Source organism: Pimephales promelas, chromosome 11 (genome assembly GCF_988280905.1).
Source record: "Pimephales promelas chromosome 11, fPimPro1.hap1.1, whole genome shotgun sequence".
Taxonomy (NCBI): Eukaryota; Metazoa; Chordata; class Actinopteri; order Cypriniformes; family Leuciscidae; genus Pimephales; species Pimephales promelas.
Genome location: NC_142779.1, coordinates 23,379,242 through 23,402,811, shown reverse-complemented (window position 1 = coordinate 23,402,811; position 23,570 = coordinate 23,379,242). Strand labels below are relative to the sequence as shown.

Sequence of the window (23,570 nt, the reverse complement as noted above, 5' to 3'; positions counted from 1 at the left end):
ATGCTACATGTGTGGGAACAAATATGATGTGTGTAAATGTGAAAATATCAACTTAGTCACCGAGAGAGAGAGAAAAAACTGTTTATTTAATCTAAATTCAAAGGTATATTAAAATACTTCTCTTAAAATGTTAGGTAAAACACAAAGTCATCAAACGACACTTGTCAATAATACAGAGTGAAAAATAAAAGAACTCAAAGGGAAGGAAAAGGAACGACAGACGGTATATGGATAGATGCCATATTTAAGCAGTTTTCTATATTTGTCATAATGGGGAGTCTTGCAACTTTTCCTTAGAAAAATGGTGTTAAATGCAACGTCTCCCAAATACTGACAGATGTTTTCTGCTAAAACACAGAAGACTTGCTCAGACTGCAGGGTTTTGTCCTAAATGCTGGCGTGTATATTCCCACACCAGCAGGGCGGCGCTCACGTGGACATTGAGGGAGCGGGTGACACCGTGCTGAGGAATCTCCACACACACGTCCACCAGCTGCAGCAGGTTTGCAGGAATGCCTTCCCTTTCATTACTGTTCGGAGACAAACAGACACTTTAGAGTCATGCACCAAGCAGATTTCAAAAAATCATATCCGATGGAATGCTAAGGTCCCTAATGTAATGTTCAAGTCAAGCTAATGAGTTTATAAAGCCATTTAAAATGGTAATTTTATGCCAATGAGCAGACCCACACGGAATCAGCACCCGCAAAACTCAACGGGCAGCTCAGATTATATCCATCCATCATTCACAGTTCTACATATCCCTCTCTACGTATTCTACATATTGTTCGTTTTAGTCGCATTTTCCCCTATTAAATCCAGTCACGCAGCAGATCTTTTGCCACTCAGTCAGGCTGAGGGGGGTTGTTCCGGCGGGAAAGTGACGTCAATGCATTCCCTCAATAACTAGCATGTTTATTTTGATTAATTTGACAAAACAAACTTTGTTTTCTCAGCAGTCTCCATTTAAAATATTTACCCTGTTTAATATCTCAAAGAAATGACTTGACAGGAGCATTTTTGGTTCCTGTGTTTCCATTTTGGAAGAAGCACATGAAAAAAAAAAAATGGACAAAAACTGTGTATATGCCTCTTTGGGCAAGATCAGTATCTGTATTTAGATTAGTTTTTGCTACATCTTACTTAAAGAGAAAGGCTCTAAATGTATATATCTAGTGTATATCTACTGAAAGTTTGTCAACTTTAGCATATAGATAATAACCTTAATTAATCTAAATAAATCTAAATGTCTTTAAATAGATTCTGTAAATATAGAAGTAGGCCTACACTAGCTCATATAGATGACCTTAATAGATGCTTAATCAAATCAAATAATATTTACATGGTCTTTAAATGCATTCTGTAAAATGTGAAAAACAAATTTAAGAAGTGTACAGGTGCTGATTGAACTTATAAACCAAGCTTTTAAATAATAGTCTACTCAACTGCTCTGCATCAGTGAGATAATCAGACATAATAACAGTGATGTGCAGGAAACATAAGATAAGTGATGCAGCAAGACAAATCATGAAAACCTTGTTGATTCTTTCAAACACACACCCTATTTGTGATTAAGCTGCTAAATCACTGATCTCAGACTGAATTATGGTTGATGCTTGTTAAACTGTGCATAATAACCAAAAATAAATAAATAAATAAATAAATAAAGCTGTAAGATTACTGTTCTATGACAATAATGGTTGATGATTAAAATAAAATAAAAGTCTGGGTGATGGCCGATGCTTGTTGTATGTGTAAATGGCACATTAATGTTGGGTGGTTTTGCTGATGAGCACTCGGGCATGTCAGAACATGCCCTCTCTCTCTCCCTCTCTCTCTCTCTCTTAGCATTCAGAGGTGAGGAAATCTCACAGGGAGAGACACATCAATTAGCCTCATAATGTTAACTGCACCGTCAGCGCACACTGAAACGTTTCATTTTCACCTGGCTTCACAAAGACAATCGTGCTCTTCATAACAAGTAATTGAAAGAGATCACTTGTCCAAATGGCCTCAAAATGTTTTTTAACAAGCATGACAATCCAAAAAAAAATACATTTTAAAGGTGCACTGTAACTTTTGAACATCTAGCAGAACACCTTTGCATTACATAAAATATCAAAACTTAAAATATGGTTTCTGTGGTTAATCTGCTAGGGCATTTGCTAATATGATTTTAAATTCAAAAGTGTGGCTGAGATGTACAAACACTTTTTGCGGCCATTGCATGTACAGTAGACAGAATTTGGGCGGTAAGTTGGAGGTGTTGGTTTACCCGAGTAAAAGGAGGCTTCTCTCAGGAAAAGTGTAATCTTGTAAACTCTGGCTGTTGGATGTTTGCTCTACGCCAATAACCCAATATCCCTCTCTCTTCTTCCGCTGCAGATAATCTGACAACTCTGCAGGCTTCACCTGAAAAATGAAGAGAGATAACTTGAGATTTCTATTTCAACAGAATACTCATATTCGAGATTTCCTCACAAAACTGAGCTCCTGATGGTTTCATGTAGTACGTATTTGGCTGATGTCATGCGTGTGATTATGAAGAATAACATCTCTAGGATTGTTTCAGCCCACACTTAAGGAAATATGAAAATATAACTACTTCTTTAAAGCTTACAGTGTGTAATTTCTGCAGCCCTAGTACCATAAAATGGAAACAATTGTTTTGAAAAAAAAAAAAAAAAAAAAAGCATTTTTGCATTAGTTTTGAGCAATTGATATATTTGTCAAAAAGGATGAAAAATAAACTGAACAGAATTGATAGCCTATACAAATAAAGAATCTTTATCTGGCCAGAAATAAATACACACCTCAAGCATTGGCAGCCACAACTCGGATGACACACTGAGCGCCTGGAACTGTTTATCATTAGTGTGTCGCAAACTGTCCAGAACCAGAGCTTTGGCCCCAAAGATCTCACACGTCCTGCACAGACCTGGAACAGACACACAAACAAACATTTGCGGTTTAGTCCTCTGATAGTCTTAATAGTAACGCATCTAGATATTTTTTATATTTCAAATCAATCTCTTGACTTCTTATTCATCAAAGAATGCTGAAAGGAAAAAAAAACAGAAATTTCCAGAAATATATTAAGCAGCACAACTGTTTTCAACATCAAATCAGAATATTAGAATGGTTTCTGGAGGATCATGTGACACTGAAGACTTGAATAGTAATGCTGAAAATTCAGCTTTGCATCTTGGAAATAAATTATATTTTAAAAATATATAGATTTTACAGTATTTTTGATCAAATAAATTCAGCCTTGGTGAGCATAAGAGATGGCTTTCAAAAACATTTCACATAGATTGTATGATACAGACATTCATATTCATCTGTGGTTTCAGTCCTGTTGATCAGTCTTGTTGTGTGCAGCAGAGCAGATCAATATTTATTTATAGAATGTGACATGATAAAACTTCATGAATGAAAACAATATGCCTATCAAACTAACAATAGTTGGCTTGTGCAGAATGTTTGAATGTGATGAATGAGCCTTTTATAATGAGCTTGTGTTAAAACAGATTTGTTGGTTGATTCAGAAGGGAAGATGTGAGTGTCTCTGGTAACAGATGCCTCTGTTAAAGTTGAAATGATGACATTCAGAAAAAAAAAAACAAAGATCAAACTGAATGAAAACCGTGTGAGACACACTAACATCTGTCACAGCAATGATATGATATGATATGATATATTATGCTACTGTAAGAAAGGTGAAAATATATTGCAATATTTCTTGTTTTTTAGAAAGATGATTCTAACTTTAGAGAACACATATATATGCATAAAACTAGAGCATTTATTCAATTTTATTTAATCAAAACACTGGGATCTACATTTATATCTATATAAATAATCACTATTTTCTTTAGGTATATATTAGTTCTGGGCAACTAGTTCTTAATCGTGATTAACGAATGTGAAAAACGGGTTGCTGCAAATCCAGGGTTGCTGCACACTTTTAAAAGTCAAATTTAAGGCTCTAAGACCTTTTAAGACCTGAAGAAATCAAAATAATTAATACCGTACATTAGGGATGGTTAGTATTGACAAAAATATATCTCGATATTTTAAAAGTTTTGTTGATATAATTAGATTTTATTTTACTGATGAAATGTATTTTTTTACTGGTACCATGGCTGGTTTAGTCCTGTTGTTGACAGCAGACTCACAAAAGATATTCATATTTTTCATATTCTATGCAGTGCTCAGTTCACAGCAGTGACAGAAATTATCATTTTTATTAAGGGGCAATATTTGCCATCTTAAATTGATTTCCAGGGCCATTTTCACCTATCGACGATTTTTCTAAAAATAAGGCATATATATATATATATATATATTACAAAAAAAAAAAATATATATATATATATATATATATATATATATATATTTTTTTTTTTGTACAGACAGAAATAGATAGTGCATAGTCCAATCCATGACTACATGACACTGTTTAATATTCAATACTGTAAAGCGTTATTAAATATGCCTTCACTGGAATGCTGAATTGCAGAGCTCGTACAAACATCCACATTGCTATGATCAGATGCTTTCAAGGGTTTTAGGTTTAGCCATCATAAACAATTTTATTGTCCCCTTCTCCAATATAATATTACTATCATTAGTTTTGTCTATTTGTCTTACCGCCCAGATTGGTGGGCTTGTCAATGAGTGATGCGACCACCAGGAGGTTGCTGGTGAGCTTGCCCAGGCGTGCTGCCCTCTGCTGGGCCATGAGCTCAGGCTCCTGCTCCTGGACGCTCAGCTTCCACGGGGTGATTTTCTTCTGAACTTCTGACCAGCGCTCGTCCTGATCCAAAACACCTATTAGACATATAACATGTGTGCTTGTAATGTAATGATTTCACTTTTCTTAAACAAATTAGCTGGTGCTGTAAAACAAAATTACATTAGAGCTGACAAGGCCACATTTCTCACACTGATTGAAACGAGGGAAATAGCTGAAGATTCCTGTGGTTTTGATAAGTGGTGTGCGGTTCCTGTTCTCTGCTGCCCTCATCTGGTGATTACCTTTGTCCTGCTGGATCCAGTCACCAGGCTGGAGTTCACAGAGATCCCTCACACTGTTCATCAATGGCAGGGCGGCACACATCGGGAAGACAACAAAACTCTCAAATTTCCACAGTGGAATCCACTCATCGTCTGCCAACTCTGAGAGGCTGGGAAAGGTCTGGAATATTGTCTGGGGAAGCAGAGAATGTGATGCTCCTGGTTATGACAGCACAGAACAAATCCGATTATACACAGATAAGTGTGTGTGTGTGTGCGCGTGTGTGTGTGTGTGAGAGAGAGAAAGATCTCACCTCAACACTGTAATCTCTGATTGGGTGAAAAGCACTGAAGAAGAAATGCTCCTGGATTCTAGACCAATTTTTCATTGCATTTCTGTGAAAAAAAAAAAGTTTTAAAAGTCTCTGGTATCTCTAGGTTTCTTCTGAGAATTTAAGAAAAACCAGAGTGCAAAATTGAGTGCAAAAATATGCAATTTGGTGCACTTGCTGATATTTATACGGCCAAAAGGCAAGATAAAAAAAAATTCTGACAGACTTAATGTAAATTAATGAGATATGTTTCACAGTATAGCAGACTACGTACATAAAATGGTTATAAATATCAGTTGTCACACATTAAATGCTCTTTTTTCTGATCAAAGATCTGTAGGAAAACATATGATGAATGACAAATATGTGTTCATTAAAAGCTTAATTTTAAAAGCCTAAATATCACATTTTAATATGATCTTTCTAAAAAAAAAACAAAAAAAACAATCAAACCTAAGTAGCTTTCTAATAAGTGTTCATCTTGAAATATTAAAGCTCTTACATTTACTAAACAAAAATCAGTAAAGATTTCCCAGCAAAAAAAAAAAAAAAAAAAATGTACCACAAACTGAAGGGGGACATTTTTACAGTTATATTAAAAGGCCTTTTACTTGCTAAAAAAAAAGCATAAACTATCAATTAGACACCAGAAGGCATTAGAACAGGTTTTTCAGCAAAGTTTTGATCATGTTGTTAATTTAAAGGGCATTATAAATTCCCAAATCAAATATGATGCAGTGATAACAGAGTTAATTAGTGAATCTTTCCTCACCCTGTGTTCTGCATGGCTTCAGCCTGCTGTAAACAGGCCTGGACTACCGTGGTCAGCCCACCCAGGCTTTCCTCCATGAGGACACGGGCATCGTCCAGCTCCCACACCCTCTTAAGGGCGAGCAGGGCATAGAGACGAACGCTGAAGTTATGACTGAAACACCACTGCAGGCTCACCTCCACAGCTCTACGCCATTGCACCTCCTGAGAGAAAGCAGGAATGAATGTTGATTTCTTCCTGTTCGCAGAGGAAGACATTAGATTCAAATGATAAACACTTAACCTTTTCTTGCAGTTTCGGGAAGAGGACGTTCAGGTGCACGAGGACAGAGAGAAAAGTGCAAATGCTTGTTTTTGTCTTCTCATGCTCCTGTAAATCAAACGATTTACAAGTAAATAGACATATCGACGTACAGTAACTCAAGCAGCTGTGTGTAATTCAAGCCTGGTTTTGTTGCGTATGTGTCTCACCTGTTTGTAGATTAAGGTTTGTGTGTTGATAAGTTCAGACTCACCAGACTGAAACAGTTCCACAGGTTCTGGATGTGGGACGGGTTCAGATGGAGGATCAGGATCAGGGTCCATTCGATCAGGTACTTGACGGATGCTTGGTTACTGCAGAACCCGGCCTCACACACGTGACTCAACACACACTCCGACACAAACTCCTGTGACAGATAAAGTACACTATTAAAGTGATAGTCTTATCTGCTAAAAAAATGTAATTATTGATAAAATGTATTTTTATATATATATATATATTTTCTTAATTAAATAAAATGTATTTTTTGGATAAAATGTATTTTTTTTAAGTATGTTCTTAATTATTATTTCTTACTTATTTCTTATTATATATATGTATGTGTATATATATATATATATATATATATATATATATATATACAGTATATATATATATATATTTATATATATGCATGCATGTATGTATGTATATATATATATATATATATATATATATATGAAAAAATAATTGTCAATTTAATTGTAAATGTATTTACAAAGTCAGATTTTCTTAGTTTATCTTCTATTGGCATGTGTGAGGGAAACTTTATTTTGGCTGCATCTCATGTTTGTTGTAAAAAAATATATTATTTTTAAAGAAACAAAAAGAAAAAGTGATAATGTAATTTTTTTTAAATATTTTCTTAATTAAATAAAATGTATTTTTGGATAAAAAGTATTTTTTTTTAAATATGTTCTTATTTATAATTTCTTACTTATTTCTTATATATATATATATGAAAAAATAATTGTCAATTTAATTGTAAATGTATTTACAAAGTCAGATTTTCTTAGTTTATCTGCTATTGGCATGTGTGGGGGAAACTTTATTTTGACTGCATCTCATGATTGTTGTAAAAAAAAAAAATATTATTTTTAAAGAAACAAAAAGAAAAAGAAAGCAAGTTTGTTTCAGCAGTGTTGGTTGGCAAGTATTTTTTTCAATAGGGATTTTTTTAAAAGTTAAAGTATTTTAAACCATGAATCAAGCCAATCAGCCACAAGGTGAATCATAACAACATAAAATTTGATTTGAAGCAACAAAAAAAAAAATTTGAAAATCGGAGGTATGGGAAGACCTTTAGTGAAGGAGGTATAAGAACCTTTAGTGAAGGTAATAACTAAAATCACATTTGAAACAAACAGCATAATCGAATAAAAAATGATGGAGGAATATAAAACTACTCATTTCCAAATGTTGATTATAAATATTTTAAGTTCATTGCAAAATATGCATACATATACAAATATTTAAGCATTTTGAGAGTGTAGCAAGATCGTCTCCATTACGTTATTCGCAGTGTTACAAGTGAGTGGGTGGAGCTAAAGAGCTCTTTTGGCGAGTTCTGCTCTTTTTGAATCTGATTGGTGGAATTTTCTGCACAGCATCATGGGTAAGGTAGTTTTTCCACCACAAATTGTGCAGTTAAACAATTATTTAAAACAAATTGACAGAAGCAAATAGCATTGTAGCTCACAGTAGGCCTGTTTTGAAGGGTTTTTAAGTTATCGTTAAAAATCTATTTCCCTATGGAGAAAACGAATGGAAAAAATACTTCTGGGACTCGACTGTTGCACACAAAAAAAACATTCTTACATAGTTGTCATTATATAATATTTAATTAATTATTTTTTGTCCTTCCTGTGCCCGTCTTTTAATGTAGGCGTTTTATACATACGCGAATGTTATGGCCTCTTTGTGGGGGTGTTATCAAATCACCTTCATTCAAAAGCATAATATAAAAGTGAAATTGTGATCTGACAATATCTGAATTTGTATCGGCCAAAATCCTAGAAAGTGTATTAATATGCATGTGTGTGTAGAGCTCTAACCGGTCTGAGTTTATGCAGTAGCAGCAGTAGCGTCTGCCACACGCGGTTCTTCACTCTGTGCTGGATGGAGTTGCTATAGTAACGTACTTTGGATTTCGAAATCTCAGCATCCTGAGGGAAGGAAAAGAGAAACAAGAGGGAACTTTAATCATAAACACATGAAATAACCATGAGAAGAGGGGCATTCAAAATAGAATCAAACACACATTGTTTTCAGGAAGTGCTTTCTTTAAGAATTGAACACACAATTTCCAGTCAGAGCTGTAGTTAAGAATTGAGCACAAACCTTCCTCAGTAGTCGCAGCACGAGCTCTTCCATCAAACGCTGGTGGAGACGATTAGATGGATTCAAGCGGCAGAGAAAAGCCAAAGCACACACTCGAGGAAACTGATCGTCTCTGTTATCACTGGAAATGAGATTCAGAATAATACATGTAAATCAGCAAAGTATTTGACATGCTATGAGGAAAACTACACAATGACTATATTTAACTCTAATTTTGTACCACATAGTCTATTTGTAAAAGTCAATGTTGTCAACCTCTAAAAGTGTGCATACCACAACAACATTTCTTCACAATTATGGAATGCTTTAATGAAACCTTACTCATTAGTGTGTCAAAACCTCTATCTAACACATTACAAACAGCTAGTGTTGTGGTTTACCTGCTGACAGCTGTGTTTGCTGCACAACTATCACCCAATTGCTCAACATAGCTTTGAACCTCCTGAACAAGCCTGAAAGCAAGAGAAAAAATGATAATAATAATATGTAATAAATGATAATATATATATACACTATATATATGTTTTCTATGAACATATGCATAAGTGCTGTCAAATCGATTAATCAATTAATAGAAAATGTTACACAAAAAGATATGTATATTACAAAAAAAAAACAAATACTAACAAAAAACAATAAGTGTGTTTTATATATATATATATAGTTGTTGTTGGTATTTTTTATATATTTATATTATATTTATTTATTTATATAACAATGTTACTATTTGAATATCTTAATGTTGTTTAAATTGACCTTTGGTCTCTTCTGAACACTGGGCCATACACACAGGCCTCAGTCAGGATGTCGAGGTGTAAGAGAGCCGTACTGAACACAGCGTCTGACTGGACACCCTCTGCTGGAAGCCACGTCTCACAACAATGTTGGATCAGAACATTAAACACCCCTGATCGGACATGAGCCAACTCCATGAGCTCACTCAAAATCTGTCAAAACCAGAAAGCTGTTATTATATACACTAGCTATATATATTTTTGATCACAGATACCTTAACATATGTGAGAAGGCGAAGTGCTTGTAGATCTCTCCCTGACCTGTTGTATGCAGGCCGTGATGCTGGGGTTCTGTTCCTCTGTGAGCTGCAGAAGCCCATGGTCAAAAGCTAAGCGCACGAATCCCAGCAGTGTGGACCAGAAGTCATGAGGGTTTGTGCTCAGAGCCTGAACCACTTTCCATGATGCACATATGACCTCAACGCACAGAGATTCTTCACACTGCACCACCTGCTGGAGAAAATACACCCATGAACTAAACACGCATCACATAAGCTGTCCGTAAAAAGGTGCAGAAAAATATATATTTTTTTTTTTTCAAAAATAAAATACTTTCTATTTTCTAAAAAATAAAATTTAAAAAATAGAAGAAAAAAAAATACCAACAGGAAATCAATCATTATTTTGCAATTTAAAAAATAATACTATATATATATATATATATATATATATATATATATATTACCAAGGAAATCATGATTTTACAATTTCCAATTTTTCTCTGAAATTCCTGATGTTATTATAATGTTACTGCCACTTGTTTGGCACAAGAAACCTTAACTAAGATTATCAGTTGACTTTAAGGAAGACTACTTGGATGACAGTAGAATATGTATTTGTTGCCCTTTAAATCTGAAATGATAATGGTTACGTTCTCTACACTACACAGAGAATATGTGTGTGTGTGTGTGAGTTCATCTGTTTGCGTTTCAGATTCCAGTGGACGAACAGCTTGCCATTTTTCATCACAGAAGGTTCACGCTACAAATCACCTTTTACTGTACCCATTTAAACACCTGTATCTCATCTGTCCCAGAAGCTTTTTGCTAGATTTGTTTGACTGCTGCCATCTTGAACACATTTTGTTAGAGCAAATCTGTGTTTTTCTGATTACATGCTGTTGCTAGAGTTTATTATAAAGGTAAGTCTGTCCTATACAATACTTGCACGATGCATTCTACGTTATTATGAATATGTGGATGTAAAGTGTACAGTTGTGTATGTTCGGTCAGTAGCACTTTAAGTCCTTTTCCAAATGTTCATACTATGTTCTTATTATAATAACTAACATAACTGGGTAATAACTAGGTACTAACTCTGAACCTACCCCTAAACCTAACCTTAAAGGGATAGGTCACCCAAAAATAAAAATTCTGTCATGATTTTCTCACACTCCATTTGTTCCAAACCTGTGTGAATTTCTTTTTTAACAAGAAAATATTTTGATGACTGTGAATAACCAAGCAGTTGAGGGGCCCCCCAATGACTTCTATAGTATGGAGGAACATTTTTATTTAATTCAAGAATACAGTCTATGTCCTTCTCTTTTGCTGCCCACCTGTGGCAAGACTGATGCCATGAAGTCCAGCACCGGCAGAACGAGATGGCCAGGCAATAATGCCAGAGCATCCACCGCAGCCCTCAGGACCTCAGGAACTTCAGGAGCTTCAGGAGCCCGGACGGTCCCACCACACTTCTGCAGGAAACTCAGACACGTCCACTGATCGCCAATAAACTGGGCCACAATTCGCCCCCAGTCCTTCAGCAAGAGGCCGTCTTCTGGATGGCTGGAGTAAACACACATTCATAAATGAATAAGTGATAATGCACCTTAGAAAAAAAAAATACTTAGATAATAGTTTCAACTTGTCAGGAGCCAACAGTCACGACAAGTCAAACCACGACCGTCGTGCTGAGTGATCTGAACTGTATGAAGTCCAGCGAACTTCTGAACTGTATGAACGGCGTTCAGGGATCGACTTATCGAGACTATTTTCTAAGAGGGCTCCTGTCTGTATACATGAAGTGAACTGTCTTTATAAAAGTATCTTCTTATTAAACGGTCTGTACACTTACAAAGTTCTCAATGCTTCGTTTTGCTTGTAGGGACCCTCATTATGTTACTGTGTTAGTGTGGGGCTATTTTGAGCCTTGTTAGTGGTATGAACTAGCGATTTCTTTTTACTTCTTTTTAAAGCCCCCAGTACTAGCATTATACACTAAACAGCTTTTAGAGATAAAACTCTTTACATTCGATTATCATGAAAACAAATCTCAGAGAACGGTTGTGCATGAGTTCTCCTTTAACTAACAAATGGAGCCTTACTGCAAAGGTCTACTGAAATAGTTTTAGAGCTTGAACAGACCCGAGTGTCGCAGATGTGGGCTTCAGTAATGTCTGGTTGAGATGCTGGGATAATGATGAAGGGTAGAAATAATCAGTCAGCGAGTGAAGTGATCTCATGGCCTCAGACTGGGACTTCAGGACACCTCGATCAGCCATGTCACACAGCAGCGCAAGTGTGGCCATACTGACCGCTCTCTGAACCTGCCCTGGCACAGAGGGATTCTGGGAAAACACAGGTTAGATCTCATTCCATCAGAAAATGCCATCCACTTGCAAAATGTTTTAGTAGGCGTCTAACATACTGAAAAAATGAACTAACACAACTGTGGTTCAGCTCAAATAATTGGGAAAGAATATCTGCTTTGAACAAAAAATAAATAAACAAAATAAACAAGACTGTTGTGCTGCTCTACTTTATGGTTCTTTTAAATACTTCAAATCAAATGTTTCTGTAATGACAGCCTAACTTCATATTAGACTTTAAATTGAAGGTAAACACAACATACACAGTCACATAAAAGCAATTCTGGGGATAAAATAAAAACCTGTAGAATTTTAGGGTTGGTAAGATTTGCAATGTTTTTGAAAGAAGTCTCCTAAGCTCACCAAGACAAGTAGAGTAAAAACAGTAATATTGTGACAGCTGATTTGGTGTACAAGAAACATTTATTTTTATTATCAATGTTGAAAACATTTAACAGTTCATATTGTTGTGCTGCACCTGTTCAGAAGGTTCATTGAGGATCCTCAAGCAGTGAGTGGTGAGTTTTGGGATGTAGTTCTGCTGCAGATTTAAGCCATACCACGAAACAGTGGAATAAGTGAGAACCAGCTCCCTTAATACTGAGAGATAAAGTTCAGACCTCTCCACATCACATAACTAGAGAGAGAAGACAGATACAACAGTGTAAAAAAAAATCCCCTGAAAATCCAGCTAAACGTAATGGTAGTTTATTTCACATGGTTTTTAGGTGGTTCAAATTGATGGTCATCAGCTGGTCTAAATGGTTGATGGAACAGGTTTTGACAAGGTTGATTACCGCTGATTACTGCTGGTCCACCACCTTGGATCATAGGGCTGGGTATCGATTCAGATATTCAAATTTAAATCGCAAGCTCTCAATTCGATTTCGATTCCTGATTCAATTCTCGATTTGACTATAATGATGAATATAATATAATATCTGTAATCCAAATCCTATTAAGAGCCGCAAACTTGTATAAAAAGCTCTTTTTTTTAGATACACTATACACTAAAATACAGGACTTTGATGCAAGATGCAAAATTGACGCTGAAAATGGAAAAGTCAGAACAATCTAACGCCTTCTTATCAAATAGGATCAGGTTATTTTATGTTTTAGATAGATAAATTAGATATATAGATAGGCCTAGATTAGATAGATAGATGATAGATGGATAGATAGATAGATAGATAGATAGATAGATAGATAGATAGATAGATAGATAGATAGATAGATAGATAGATAGATAGATAGATAGATAGATAGATAGGTCATTTTTTAGACTATTTTAGACACATTGAAACTTGATTTCAATCTTTGAATTAAATTGAACAAGTAGCACAAATAAATACAACAGAATAAAGACAAAAATAAAGAGATAATAAAGAAATAAAAAGAAAAGTTTCTTGGGTAGATCAGGAATAGATAGGCCTAGATTAGATAGATAGATATATAGATATATAGATAGATAGATAGATAGATAGATAGATAGATAGATAGATAGATAGATAGATAGATAGATAGATAGATAGATAGATAGATAGATAGATAGATAGATAGATAGATAGATAGATAGATAGTCATTTTTAGACTATTTTTTAGACACATAGAAACTTGATTTCAATCTTTGAATTAAATTGAACAAGTAGCACAAATAAATACAACAGAATAAAGACAAAAATAAAGAGATAATAAAGAAATAAAAAGAAAAGTTTCTTGGGTAGATCAGGAATAGATAGGCCTAGATTAGATAGATAGATAGATAGATAGATAGATAGATAGATAGATAGATAGATAGATAGATAGATAGATAGATAGATAGATAGATAGATAGATAGATAGATAGATAGATAGATAGATAGATAGATAGATAGATAGATAGATAGATAGGCCTAGATTAGATAGATAGATAGATAGATAGATAGATAGATAGATAGATAGATAGATAGATAGATAGATAGATAGATAGATAGATAGATAGATAGATAGATAGATAGATAGATAGATAGATAGGCCTAGATTAGATAGATAGATAGATAGATAGATAGATAGATAGATAGATAGATAGATAGATAGATAGATAGATAGATAGATAGGCCTAGATTAGATAGATAGATAGATAGATAGATAGATAGATAGATAGATAGATAGATAGATAGTCATTTTTAGACTATTTTGTAGACACATAGAAACTTGATTTCAATCTTTGAATTAAATTGAACAAGTAGCACAAATAAATACAACAGAAAAAAGACAAAAATAAAGAGATAATAAAGAAATAAAAAGAAAAGTTTCTTGGGTAGATCAGGAATAGATAGGCCTAGATTAGATAGATAGATAGATAGATAGATAGATAGATAGATAGATAGATAGATAGATAGATAGATAGATAGATAGATAGATAGATAGATAGATAGATAGATAGATAGATAGATAGATAGATAGATAGATAGATAGATAGATAGATAGATAGGCCTAGATTGGATAGATAGATAGATAGATAGATAGATAGATAGATAGATAGATAGATAGATAGATAGATAGATAGATAGATAGATAGATAGATAGATAGATAGATAGATAGATAGATAGATAGATAGATAGATAGATAGATAGATAGATAGATAGGCCTAGATTGGATAGATAGATAGATAGATAGATAGATAGATAGATAGATAGATAGATAGATAGATAGATAGATAGATAGATAGATAGATAGATAGATAGATAGATAGATAGATAGATAGATAGATAGTCATTTTTAGACTATTTTGTAGACACATAGAAACTTGATTTCAATCTTTGAATTAAATTGAACAAGTAGCACAAATAAATACAACAGAAAAAAGACAAAAATAAAGAGATAATAAAGAAATAAAAAGAAAAGTTTCTTGGGTAGATCAGGAATAGATAGGCCTAGATTAGATAGATAGATAGATAGATAGATAGATAGATAGATAGATAGATAGATAGATAGATAGATAGATAGATAGATAGATAGATAGATAGATAGATAGATAGATAGATAGATAGATAGATAGATAGATAGATAGATAGATAGATAGATAGATAGATAGATAGATAGGCCTAGATTGGATAGATAGATAGATAGATAGATAGATAGATAGATAGATAGATAGATAGATAGATAGATAGATAGATAGATAGATAGATAGATAGATAGATAGATAGATAGATAGATAGATAGATAGGCCTAGATTGGATAGATAGATAGATAGATAGATAGATAGATAGATAGATAGATAGATAGATAGATAGATAGATAGATAGATAGATAGATAGATAGATAGATAGATAGATAGATAGTCATTTTTAGACTATTTTGTAGACACATAGAAACTTGATTTCAATCTTTGAATTAAATTGAACAAGTAGCACAAATAAATACAACAGAAAAAAGACAAAAATAAAGAGATAATAAAGAAATAAAAAGAAAAGTTTCTTGGGTAGATCAGGAATACTACAGAAACTGAATAAAGTAATCCAATGTAAAATCACACTGGATAGTCTTTTAGTCTGGTTTAGCTGAATTAAATACATAGGCTATTAATTCTGATTGCTTACAATTAATGCTATATTATGTTGTTTTAACAACAAAATTAATGATAGAACTATTGCACAGATCCATTACGCTTTCATTATACTGAACCTGTCTGTCACACGTTTTTTCATGCTTATTTAAGACATAACCGACTGTCTTTTACAAGGTTACTCGCCAAGACCAGAATTTTGACATAATTTTGAGTGTTTTTAACTGTTAAAGTGATATAATCCACGAAAAAGAACTTTTGTTACTGGCGAGCTGTTTGCGAGGCGAATTTAGGCTTTACTGTATGTGCACGCAGTCAAAGACATCTCTGACAATGCGTGAGCACGGGATAGTTTAAATGTGCTTGAATGTTTAAACTGGTAAAACTTAAACAGACATGACGTTAGTTACAATGCAATGCTGGTGAATATTCCATCCCGACTCCCAAACGTAGAGTGTGTATTGACGCCTGCTGCCTCGTGCAGAGAGAGAAGACGCAGCACCGCGGGCCCTGAATATGGAACAAAACTAATCGTGGCCGTTGTGAATCGACCACATTTAAAAAAAAACGATTCATCGAAAAATCTTTTTTTTTTTTTTGCCCAGCCCTATTGGATCAGCAATAAACCAGTTTTGACAACCCAGGCTTAGTTTTTCCTAGTAGGATTCTGTGTGAAAACACTCACCTCCTTCAGTTCCCCACTCAACCTCCTCAGCAGAAACTCCTGCACTGAATCCACCACCGACAGCATGTGCGTCTTCAAAGCGACAGCCACAACATCTTCTACAAACATCCAAACAAATCAGCTTCAAGACTTCCATTCAGCATGTCTGTCTTTTCTCAAACACAACACACACCGTTCTCCTGCTCTGTATCGGAGCGTCTGCGATGCAGCTGCAGCAAGCGCAACATTAACTGCAGGCTCTTGTCCGTCTTGTGAAGCACCAGATAGACATTAGTGCTAAGTCTCCGTAAGACATCCAGTAGAGGCTGGAGAAGCAGTTCTAGACCAGGTTCCTCATCCCTGGTCTTCTGCAAGTCTGCTGTAAGCAGAACGGCCCGCGCCACCAGCTCGGCCTCAGCTGGATCAGGTAGACTTCCTTTTTGATCTGCCAGAAGAGAAAAAACTATACAGTCAAACTAAAAATTATTCAGACACCAGGTATATGTTTACTGGTGGGTGCAGGACACTATAGTTCATTTATATAAGTGAGGATAGCAAAATAAAGTCAACTGCCGTATTATACACATTCATACAGTGGACAATACGTTCAATTTATAAAACTTTGGGATCAAAAATGCTTCAGACACTTTGACCTGAGCATGTTTTGTGTAAGTGTTTTTGTTTAATTGCTAACGCAACGTTTTTACACCACAGACTGAACAAAATTAAGCATTGCTTGATAATTGGTAAAGCTAAATTGGTATTATCTGATTGTGTACTTAAATTTAACAGCTGACCCTTCGCTAAGCCCCGCCCTCCCTAGTTACTGTTGCTACGCCTGTCAAGCTTTCGCGACTGGCCCATCTATTATAGTGTGGATGCACCCGGTATCAGACATTCCCAATGAGATAATTAGTAATTTTCGGCGAACAAGTGAAATATCTGAGAGAGCAAGACAAAAGGGACTACAGTATGCATTCGAGGGATATATTCACGACATTATATGCAACCGATTAGAGAATAATTTCTTAAAAATTGAAGTTAAAGCCTATAGTCCCAGCGCAAGCAGCAGCGCCTCATACGCTGACCGTTCAAATGGGAAACACAAATTGAGGAACAGCTATGTTCATACACAGCAGGGTATGTGAAAATAATCTCAATAATTATAAATCAAACAGCTTATCAATAAATCATGTGGAATAACTAATACCGGGAGAGCTGCGATCGGATTGGGTTAAGTTACTTATGTTAACGTTAGTAGGACGTCGATTAACAAAATGCTGAAATATATTTTAAAGTATGTCAGTGAGCCTTTGTCTTGTCTCTTTAATCGTCTTATTTTACGTTATCATTATGACCAAAGAACCGTCAATATTTCCAAGCAATAGGTGTTTTTGTTAAGCATGTCGACATTTACCAGTAGTTGTGAATGGGTCTCGCACATAGATGCTAGATCACGCCAATCATTTCTCCCCTTGGCTTTTAGATTTTCTGGAAGGAAAACAATTCCTCTCCCCAGTCCAAACTTTTAGTATACCGGTATCAGATTTGCACAATCCATACGCACAATGCTTCAGCATGTTTCCCTCGTTCGAAAGCTTGCCAGACCTCCCGCGCATAGTTACGGTTGCTACAACATGATTGGCCAGTGGCGGTTTTCGGGCGAGGCTTAGCGAAGGGTCAATTCATTTGTGAGAGAGTCTAACAGAAGGATGGCCATAACCAGTGAAATATCAACTGATTTGATAGTTCTTGTCATATTTTATTACCATTTTCTAAACTATAGCGAATAAACTGTGACAATGTGAGAAATGTTGAAGGTGTCTGAAAAATGTTGGTTTGACTGTATATACAGCATAAAAGTTTAAAGGTATAGCTAAATGTAACGTATTTTATTAGGTTTATTTAAGGATTGTTCACTGAATTGTTTTAAAAAGTTGTCATTTCAGGGCAGGGCATTGACAGGAATGTTGTTACAGAATTGATTAAGGATGTCGATGTAGAAATGTCTAATTTGGCCAAAATGTTGTGCTGTCTGTCACCTGAGTTGGCTGGAACTGCGAGAAAGGTGTTCAGTCGCTGCTGGACGTAGCTGAATATAGAAGCAACTTTACTGCGAAGTTCAGAAGAGCCTAAATCCCCGTCAGTCAGAAGAAAACGGCCTTCATTAGTCTGGAGCCAATTACACAGCTGTGACGGGAGCAAAGTTTGAACTTTAGTACGTTGTGAATATTAGCTAAGATAAATACTTTGCATTTTGTGCATGACTAAATTATGGTTTCGTTAATATATACTTTGAGTTTACCTCCTTCCAAAGTGCTGTACCCCGACATAGAGACTCATCAGCTCGAAAATGTGCAAGGAAACCAAATATCTCATCTAGAGACACAGCGGACTGCCAAAACAAGAAAATCCTTCACATATATGTTCTGTTTGATCATTAAATGAACTATTAAATTACTTTAACTTTGCTAAGAAATGACATCAATGAGGTTGTGTGGGGTATTAGAACAAAGTGATTAAAACAAGACTATTACTATTACTAACCCTATAAAGCCTTTCTAAATTTCTAAACCCACTAAACTGTCAAGATAATCAAAACTTTACTTTTTAGCAATTAAAAGGCCTTTTAGAACAATTATATAACGTCCACATTAAGGGCGTGACTCGTGGTACATATGCTTTGCTGTGAAATGATTTTTTTTTAAAGTAAACAATAACTTTAAGATAACTTTATGTTGTTAGTAATATTTCAAGATGAGCATTTACAGGACTGAAGCAAATGATTATCCATGAATGCATTAGTTATATACGTCACATGTTAATATGCGAGTATTAAACATGGTTCAACAGGCTTTTAAGAAATGAGTATCTCTTAATCATCATTATATTGCATTGCATTACATGTTTTGCCCCTACAATGAAAATTAAAGAGCCTTGATCATAAAACTAAGCATTTAAATGTAATCTTACTAAGACATTTAAATTAATGCTAACAGAATTTCATCTTAAATTTTGGACATATAAATAACAACATCTGCATTTGCAATTACACTCGAGGCCCACAGAGAAGGAAATTAATAGTTGAATAAAGTCGTTATTTTTGTTTGTTTGTTTTTGCGCACAAAAAGTATTCTCGTCGCTTGATAAACTTATACTTGAGCCACTGTAGTCACTTGGACTATTTTAACAATGTCTTTAATAACTTTTCAGGGAACAAGTTTCAATCCCTTAAAGGGATACTCCACTTTTTTTGAAAATAGGCTCATTTTACAACTCCCCCTTTAAGAATCTGAAGGAAAAAAGCAACTGTACAGTACCACATCTGTCAGGCATAGAGCGGCATGGAGCAGAAAACACTGTGAAGCTCCTCTCAAAAGAACCTGGTGAGTGATCATAGTACAGCGCATAACTTCTCTGGAAAAAAAAAAAACACACACGACAATAGAATGAGCAGGTCAAGTGAATTACAAACACATTTTTTTTTACAGTCTATGGTGTCTATGCAAAAGACTCACAAGTATGTATTGTACAATCATCAGAGTTTTGGGTGAATAAACTTTTAATGGAGAACCAGAACTCTCTCACATTCATTAAAAACATCTTTATTTGTGTTTCGAAGGTGAACAAAAGTCTTACGGGTTTGGAATGACATTAGGATGAGTCAATGATGTCTACATTTTGATTTTTGGGAGAACTATTCCTTTAACTCTCTCTATATTTCTCCAATTGCAGGATTTCATGATTCCAGCAGCTAGTAGTTTGTACCTGAATGCGTTGAGTCCATCAGATCCCAGTAAAGGACAGGGGGGCAGACAGGACAGGGCCTGGGACAGAAAGAGCAGCGGGACTGCGCACCATTGCCGTGAACCCAACCGCTGAATGATCTGCAGCAACACTGAACCTGAACACAATGACAATTATTTCTGGATGTGGAACTAGACGATTCAGACCAGCTCTAAATATCCTGAACTATTTGTGATGGATTTAATTAACAGCCTAAAACAATAAAATCCAAATCATAGACTGGCCCTCTTTACCTCTGTTCTCTTCTGGCAAACTGCTGAAGAAATTCACCATAAAGATTTGGAGCTTCACTCCCAGCTCTGGACAATCTTTGATGTTCTGCTGTGGTGCCCTGTGGAAGCAAACAGCTTAAAAAACATTCAAAGATAGAGACCACACTAATTGAATTATGTAATAAAACTTCACCAGTTTAATTAACACCAGGGAACAATTACCTGTGATAGAGAGCGCTCTCTGCAAGAACATCCATGAGAGGGCCGATTACAAACTGATAACCAGAAAAACATTCATCATCAGTAAATGCTTTGACTATTTCATTTACATAATGTGACATGTATCATATTTGATTTGTTTGATTGAGTTTCTAAGGCCAAATATAAAATAAAATAATATGTAAACTTTTAAGATTTTTTTTAAATTGTCTAAAGATACGCTATACTGTTCTATTTCAAAAAAACGGATTTTTCGTCTCTCTTTTTGATGAACTCTGAGAGCTTTCTGTCCCTCTATTGACAGCTACACAACTACCACTTTGACGCTTCAAAAAGTTCGTGAAGAGATCATAAACTACCGTAATCCATGTGAATTGAGCAGTTTAGTGCAAATTTCATGAGACTTGATCGCTTTATATGATGAACAGATTGAATTTAGACGTTTATTCACATCTAAACATCATAGCATCTCATACATCATCAGCTGAGGTAAATGGAAGCTCAAACTTGTTCATTTGACATGCGAGAACCAATGAGATCATTCTCGTGTTACGCATCACGTTTGAGCTCCAGCAAGAACCAATGAGGTTCATTCTTGTGTTACGCATCCTGTTTGAGCTCCCGCAAGAACCAATAAGGGGTTCATTCTCGTGTTACGCATCACGTTTGAGCTCCCGCAAGAACCAATGAGGTTTGTTCTCTCACGCATCAAGCATCAACAGTTGAGCTTATGTTTATGTTCGCTAATCAATGACTGTTTAAAAGTGAATAAAATCTAAAATAAAACTTTATCATTTGAAGAGAACATTTTAACTAAACCACTCAATTTAAATGGATTAGTTTTACGATCTCTTTATGAACTTTTTGAAGCGTCAAATTGGTAGTTGCATAGCTGTCAATGGAGAGAACAGAAAGCTCACAGTTTTGGAACGACATGAAAGCGAGTAATTATTTTTTGGTTAACTATGCCTTTAAGGTTCAAGGATGGATGGATACCTGTGAGAATGCCAAAGCAAATGCAGAATGATGCAGTGCTTTCAGCTCTAACAGGTGATTGACTCCTTCTTTCATTACTGCCTTGTTCTCACTGTGAAACATGCGCTGATACACACACAGCAGCCAGGACGGAGAAAACAGCCCACCTGATTACATAATACGGAGAGAGCCGGGGAACAGATTTGAGACCAATCAGAGAGCAAAACTGATATTGTGCTGCCACATAAGAAACATGACAAACCTTGAATATCTGTTGCCGTCGTCTCAACAAGCACGTCAATCCTTTTGAGAACAGGTCGAATCACGTGAATCTTAAACAAAAATGATAAATAAACACATAGATATTAGCGAACATAAAATGCAGTTAAAAATATTTTATTTCTATAATCTGACAAATATTCAGATTGTTGGACGATCAATTTGAATTTGAAAAATAATTCTTAAACTTTCTTAAAATCAGAATTGACAAATCTTTTGTCAAGTTTTTTTTATGAAATATTTCAGGATTTATTATAAATGATTTATCCATGCACATGATTCATTTGTTGTTGTTTTTTTTTATTATTAGTAGTAGTACTAGTAGTAGTAATGTGCCTTCTAATGACATCACAGCAATAGCAAACCACAAACATTCAATCCCGATGGACAAAATTAAGTTCCACCCTACATGTTTTTATTGTTGGAGACGCTGTTTCATGCGTATAAATAGTAGTATGACAAGTATGATAGTTTAGGCTAGTTGGGTTTTAAGATTCTAAAACTCGAAATAAAGCATTCTCACCTGGTTCTCCTCTAGAGTCTCTAACACTAGAGCAAAATCTTCCCAGAATTCTCTCAGTAAATGCTGTTGTTCTGGCATCCATCTGAACAGGATTTCATCTGCAGAGATCCATGACATTTGTGGAAAATGTTAGAAGTCCTGAACAATTTTAGAAGTCATGACATGTTGCACTGACAGATAATGAAGATCATCCTACCTGTGTGGGGTTCCACGCTGGTAAACACATCTTCTTTCTTGATCTCTGCCAGTGCCACACACCTGGTGAGCAGGTAAAGCGCCCGTTTGCGGGTCACACTGTCCTTGTGAGTCAACCCGGCCTGAATTGCCCTAAAAAACCTTTGAGATCTTCTAGGGTCTGGCCGGTTCTGAGAGGTTTCCCAAGAGTAGAGGTGGTCAGAGAGAGCAGTGAGACACAACAGAACCCGAGCTGACACTGATTCTGTCTGGTCTCTCTGATGCCAGGACAGTAAATCCTCCCATATCTGATGTAGGACCTCTGATTCAGCCTCTTTATGGCAGGACTTGACTATGGTGAACCAGATCCGTACTATGATTTTTGAAACTATGGAGTCAGAGAGATCTTTGACACAGCAAAGGGTGCAGGATAGAGTCCTGAAGATGATGTCTCTATCATATGAGATGCTAGATAACAGCACTGCTGTGACTTCTATGGCAACATCTACGTCTAACCTGCCGGTTTCGTTGTTGGCATCATCTCTCGTCATCAGCACTTGCAGAAGACCATGACTTACCTGCTCAGATACATCGTCAGTCTGACAGGTACTGACACAGACTGCAAAGAGTCCACAGACAGAGCTGAGAAGATCCTTACCTCCATCATCTGCACTGGAGATCATTTTCAGTAGCGGCATGCATTGATCCCATATAACTGACTGCACCTTACAAATAAAGCGCTCCTCTTGTGATTTATTGGAAAGCTCCTTGATCAAAATAGTTAAAGCTTCAATCTCCTCTATTTCGGGGCGTGATGAGCTTGGCCAGCACAAATTATTGATCAAATCCTCGGGATCGGGATAGTGGGACAATAGGGTGTTTATCAAAAAATTAGACATCTCCCTTACAAGTTAAAAAACACCCGTCAAAAAATAAGTAAAACCCGGTTCGATGTTTTGCCTTCTTCACACGTGTGAACCGGTGTGTCTACTTCCTGAAATATTACGTCAACGATCTGC

General features: G+C 35.5%; 1 protein-coding gene across 3 annotated transcripts; it reads right to left on the bottom strand.

Annotated features, from left to right (window-relative positions):
• Nucleotides 1–63: 63 nt before the first annotated feature.
• tarbp1 (TAR (HIV-1) RNA binding protein 1) lies at nucleotides 64–23,570 on the bottom strand. 3 transcript variants are annotated; one of them, XM_039651648.2, is made up of 30 exons: nucleotides 23,210–23,342; nucleotides 22,574–23,129; nucleotides 22,378–22,475; nucleotides 21,838–21,907; nucleotides 21,597–21,742; nucleotides 20,604–20,656; nucleotides 20,403–20,500; nucleotides 20,131–20,266; nucleotides 19,683–19,779; nucleotides 18,668–18,757; nucleotides 18,405–18,552; nucleotides 16,556–16,807; nucleotides 16,384–16,481; nucleotides 12,626–12,784; nucleotides 11,924–12,126; nucleotides 11,116–11,344; nucleotides 9,819–10,010; nucleotides 9,520–9,710; nucleotides 9,144–9,215; nucleotides 8,764–8,884; nucleotides 8,478–8,588; nucleotides 6,638–6,790; nucleotides 6,406–6,492; nucleotides 6,124–6,326; nucleotides 5,334–5,415; nucleotides 5,041–5,212; nucleotides 4,654–4,833; nucleotides 2,814–2,938; nucleotides 2,276–2,412; nucleotides 64–530 (listed from the first exon to the last, which is right to left on the bottom strand). In XM_039651648.2, exons 1-30 carry the CDS (start codon nucleotides 23,216–23,218, stop codon nucleotides 368–370), a joined length of 4,431 nt encoding a protein of 1,476 aa, XP_039507582.2. In that variant the 5' UTR covers nucleotides 23,219–23,342; the 3' UTR covers nucleotides 64–367. The 3 variants fall into 3 exon arrangements, with proteins under 3 accessions (XP_039507582.2, XP_039507567.2, XP_039507575.2); XM_039651633.2 differs by having other exon boundaries at nucleotides 22,574–23,570; XM_039651641.2 differs by having other exon boundaries at nucleotides 9,819–10,007; nucleotides 22,574–23,570.

Excerpts from the sequence above, each read along its gene's own strand:
- tarbp1 (XM_039651633.2), bottom strand. The coding sequence starts at position 23,450 with ATGTCTAATTTTTTGATAAACACCCTATTGTCCCACTATCCCGATCCC. Across the intron at positions 20,657-21,596 it reads TTGCTTTGGCATTCTCACAG|TTTGTAATCGGCCCTCTCAT; the intron begins GTATCCATCCAT and ends TCTGGTTATCAG. Across the intron at positions 9,216-9,519 it reads GTGTTCAGAAGAGACCAAAG|GCTTGTTCAGGAGGTTCAAA; the intron begins GTCAATTTAAAC and ends TCTTGCTTTCAG.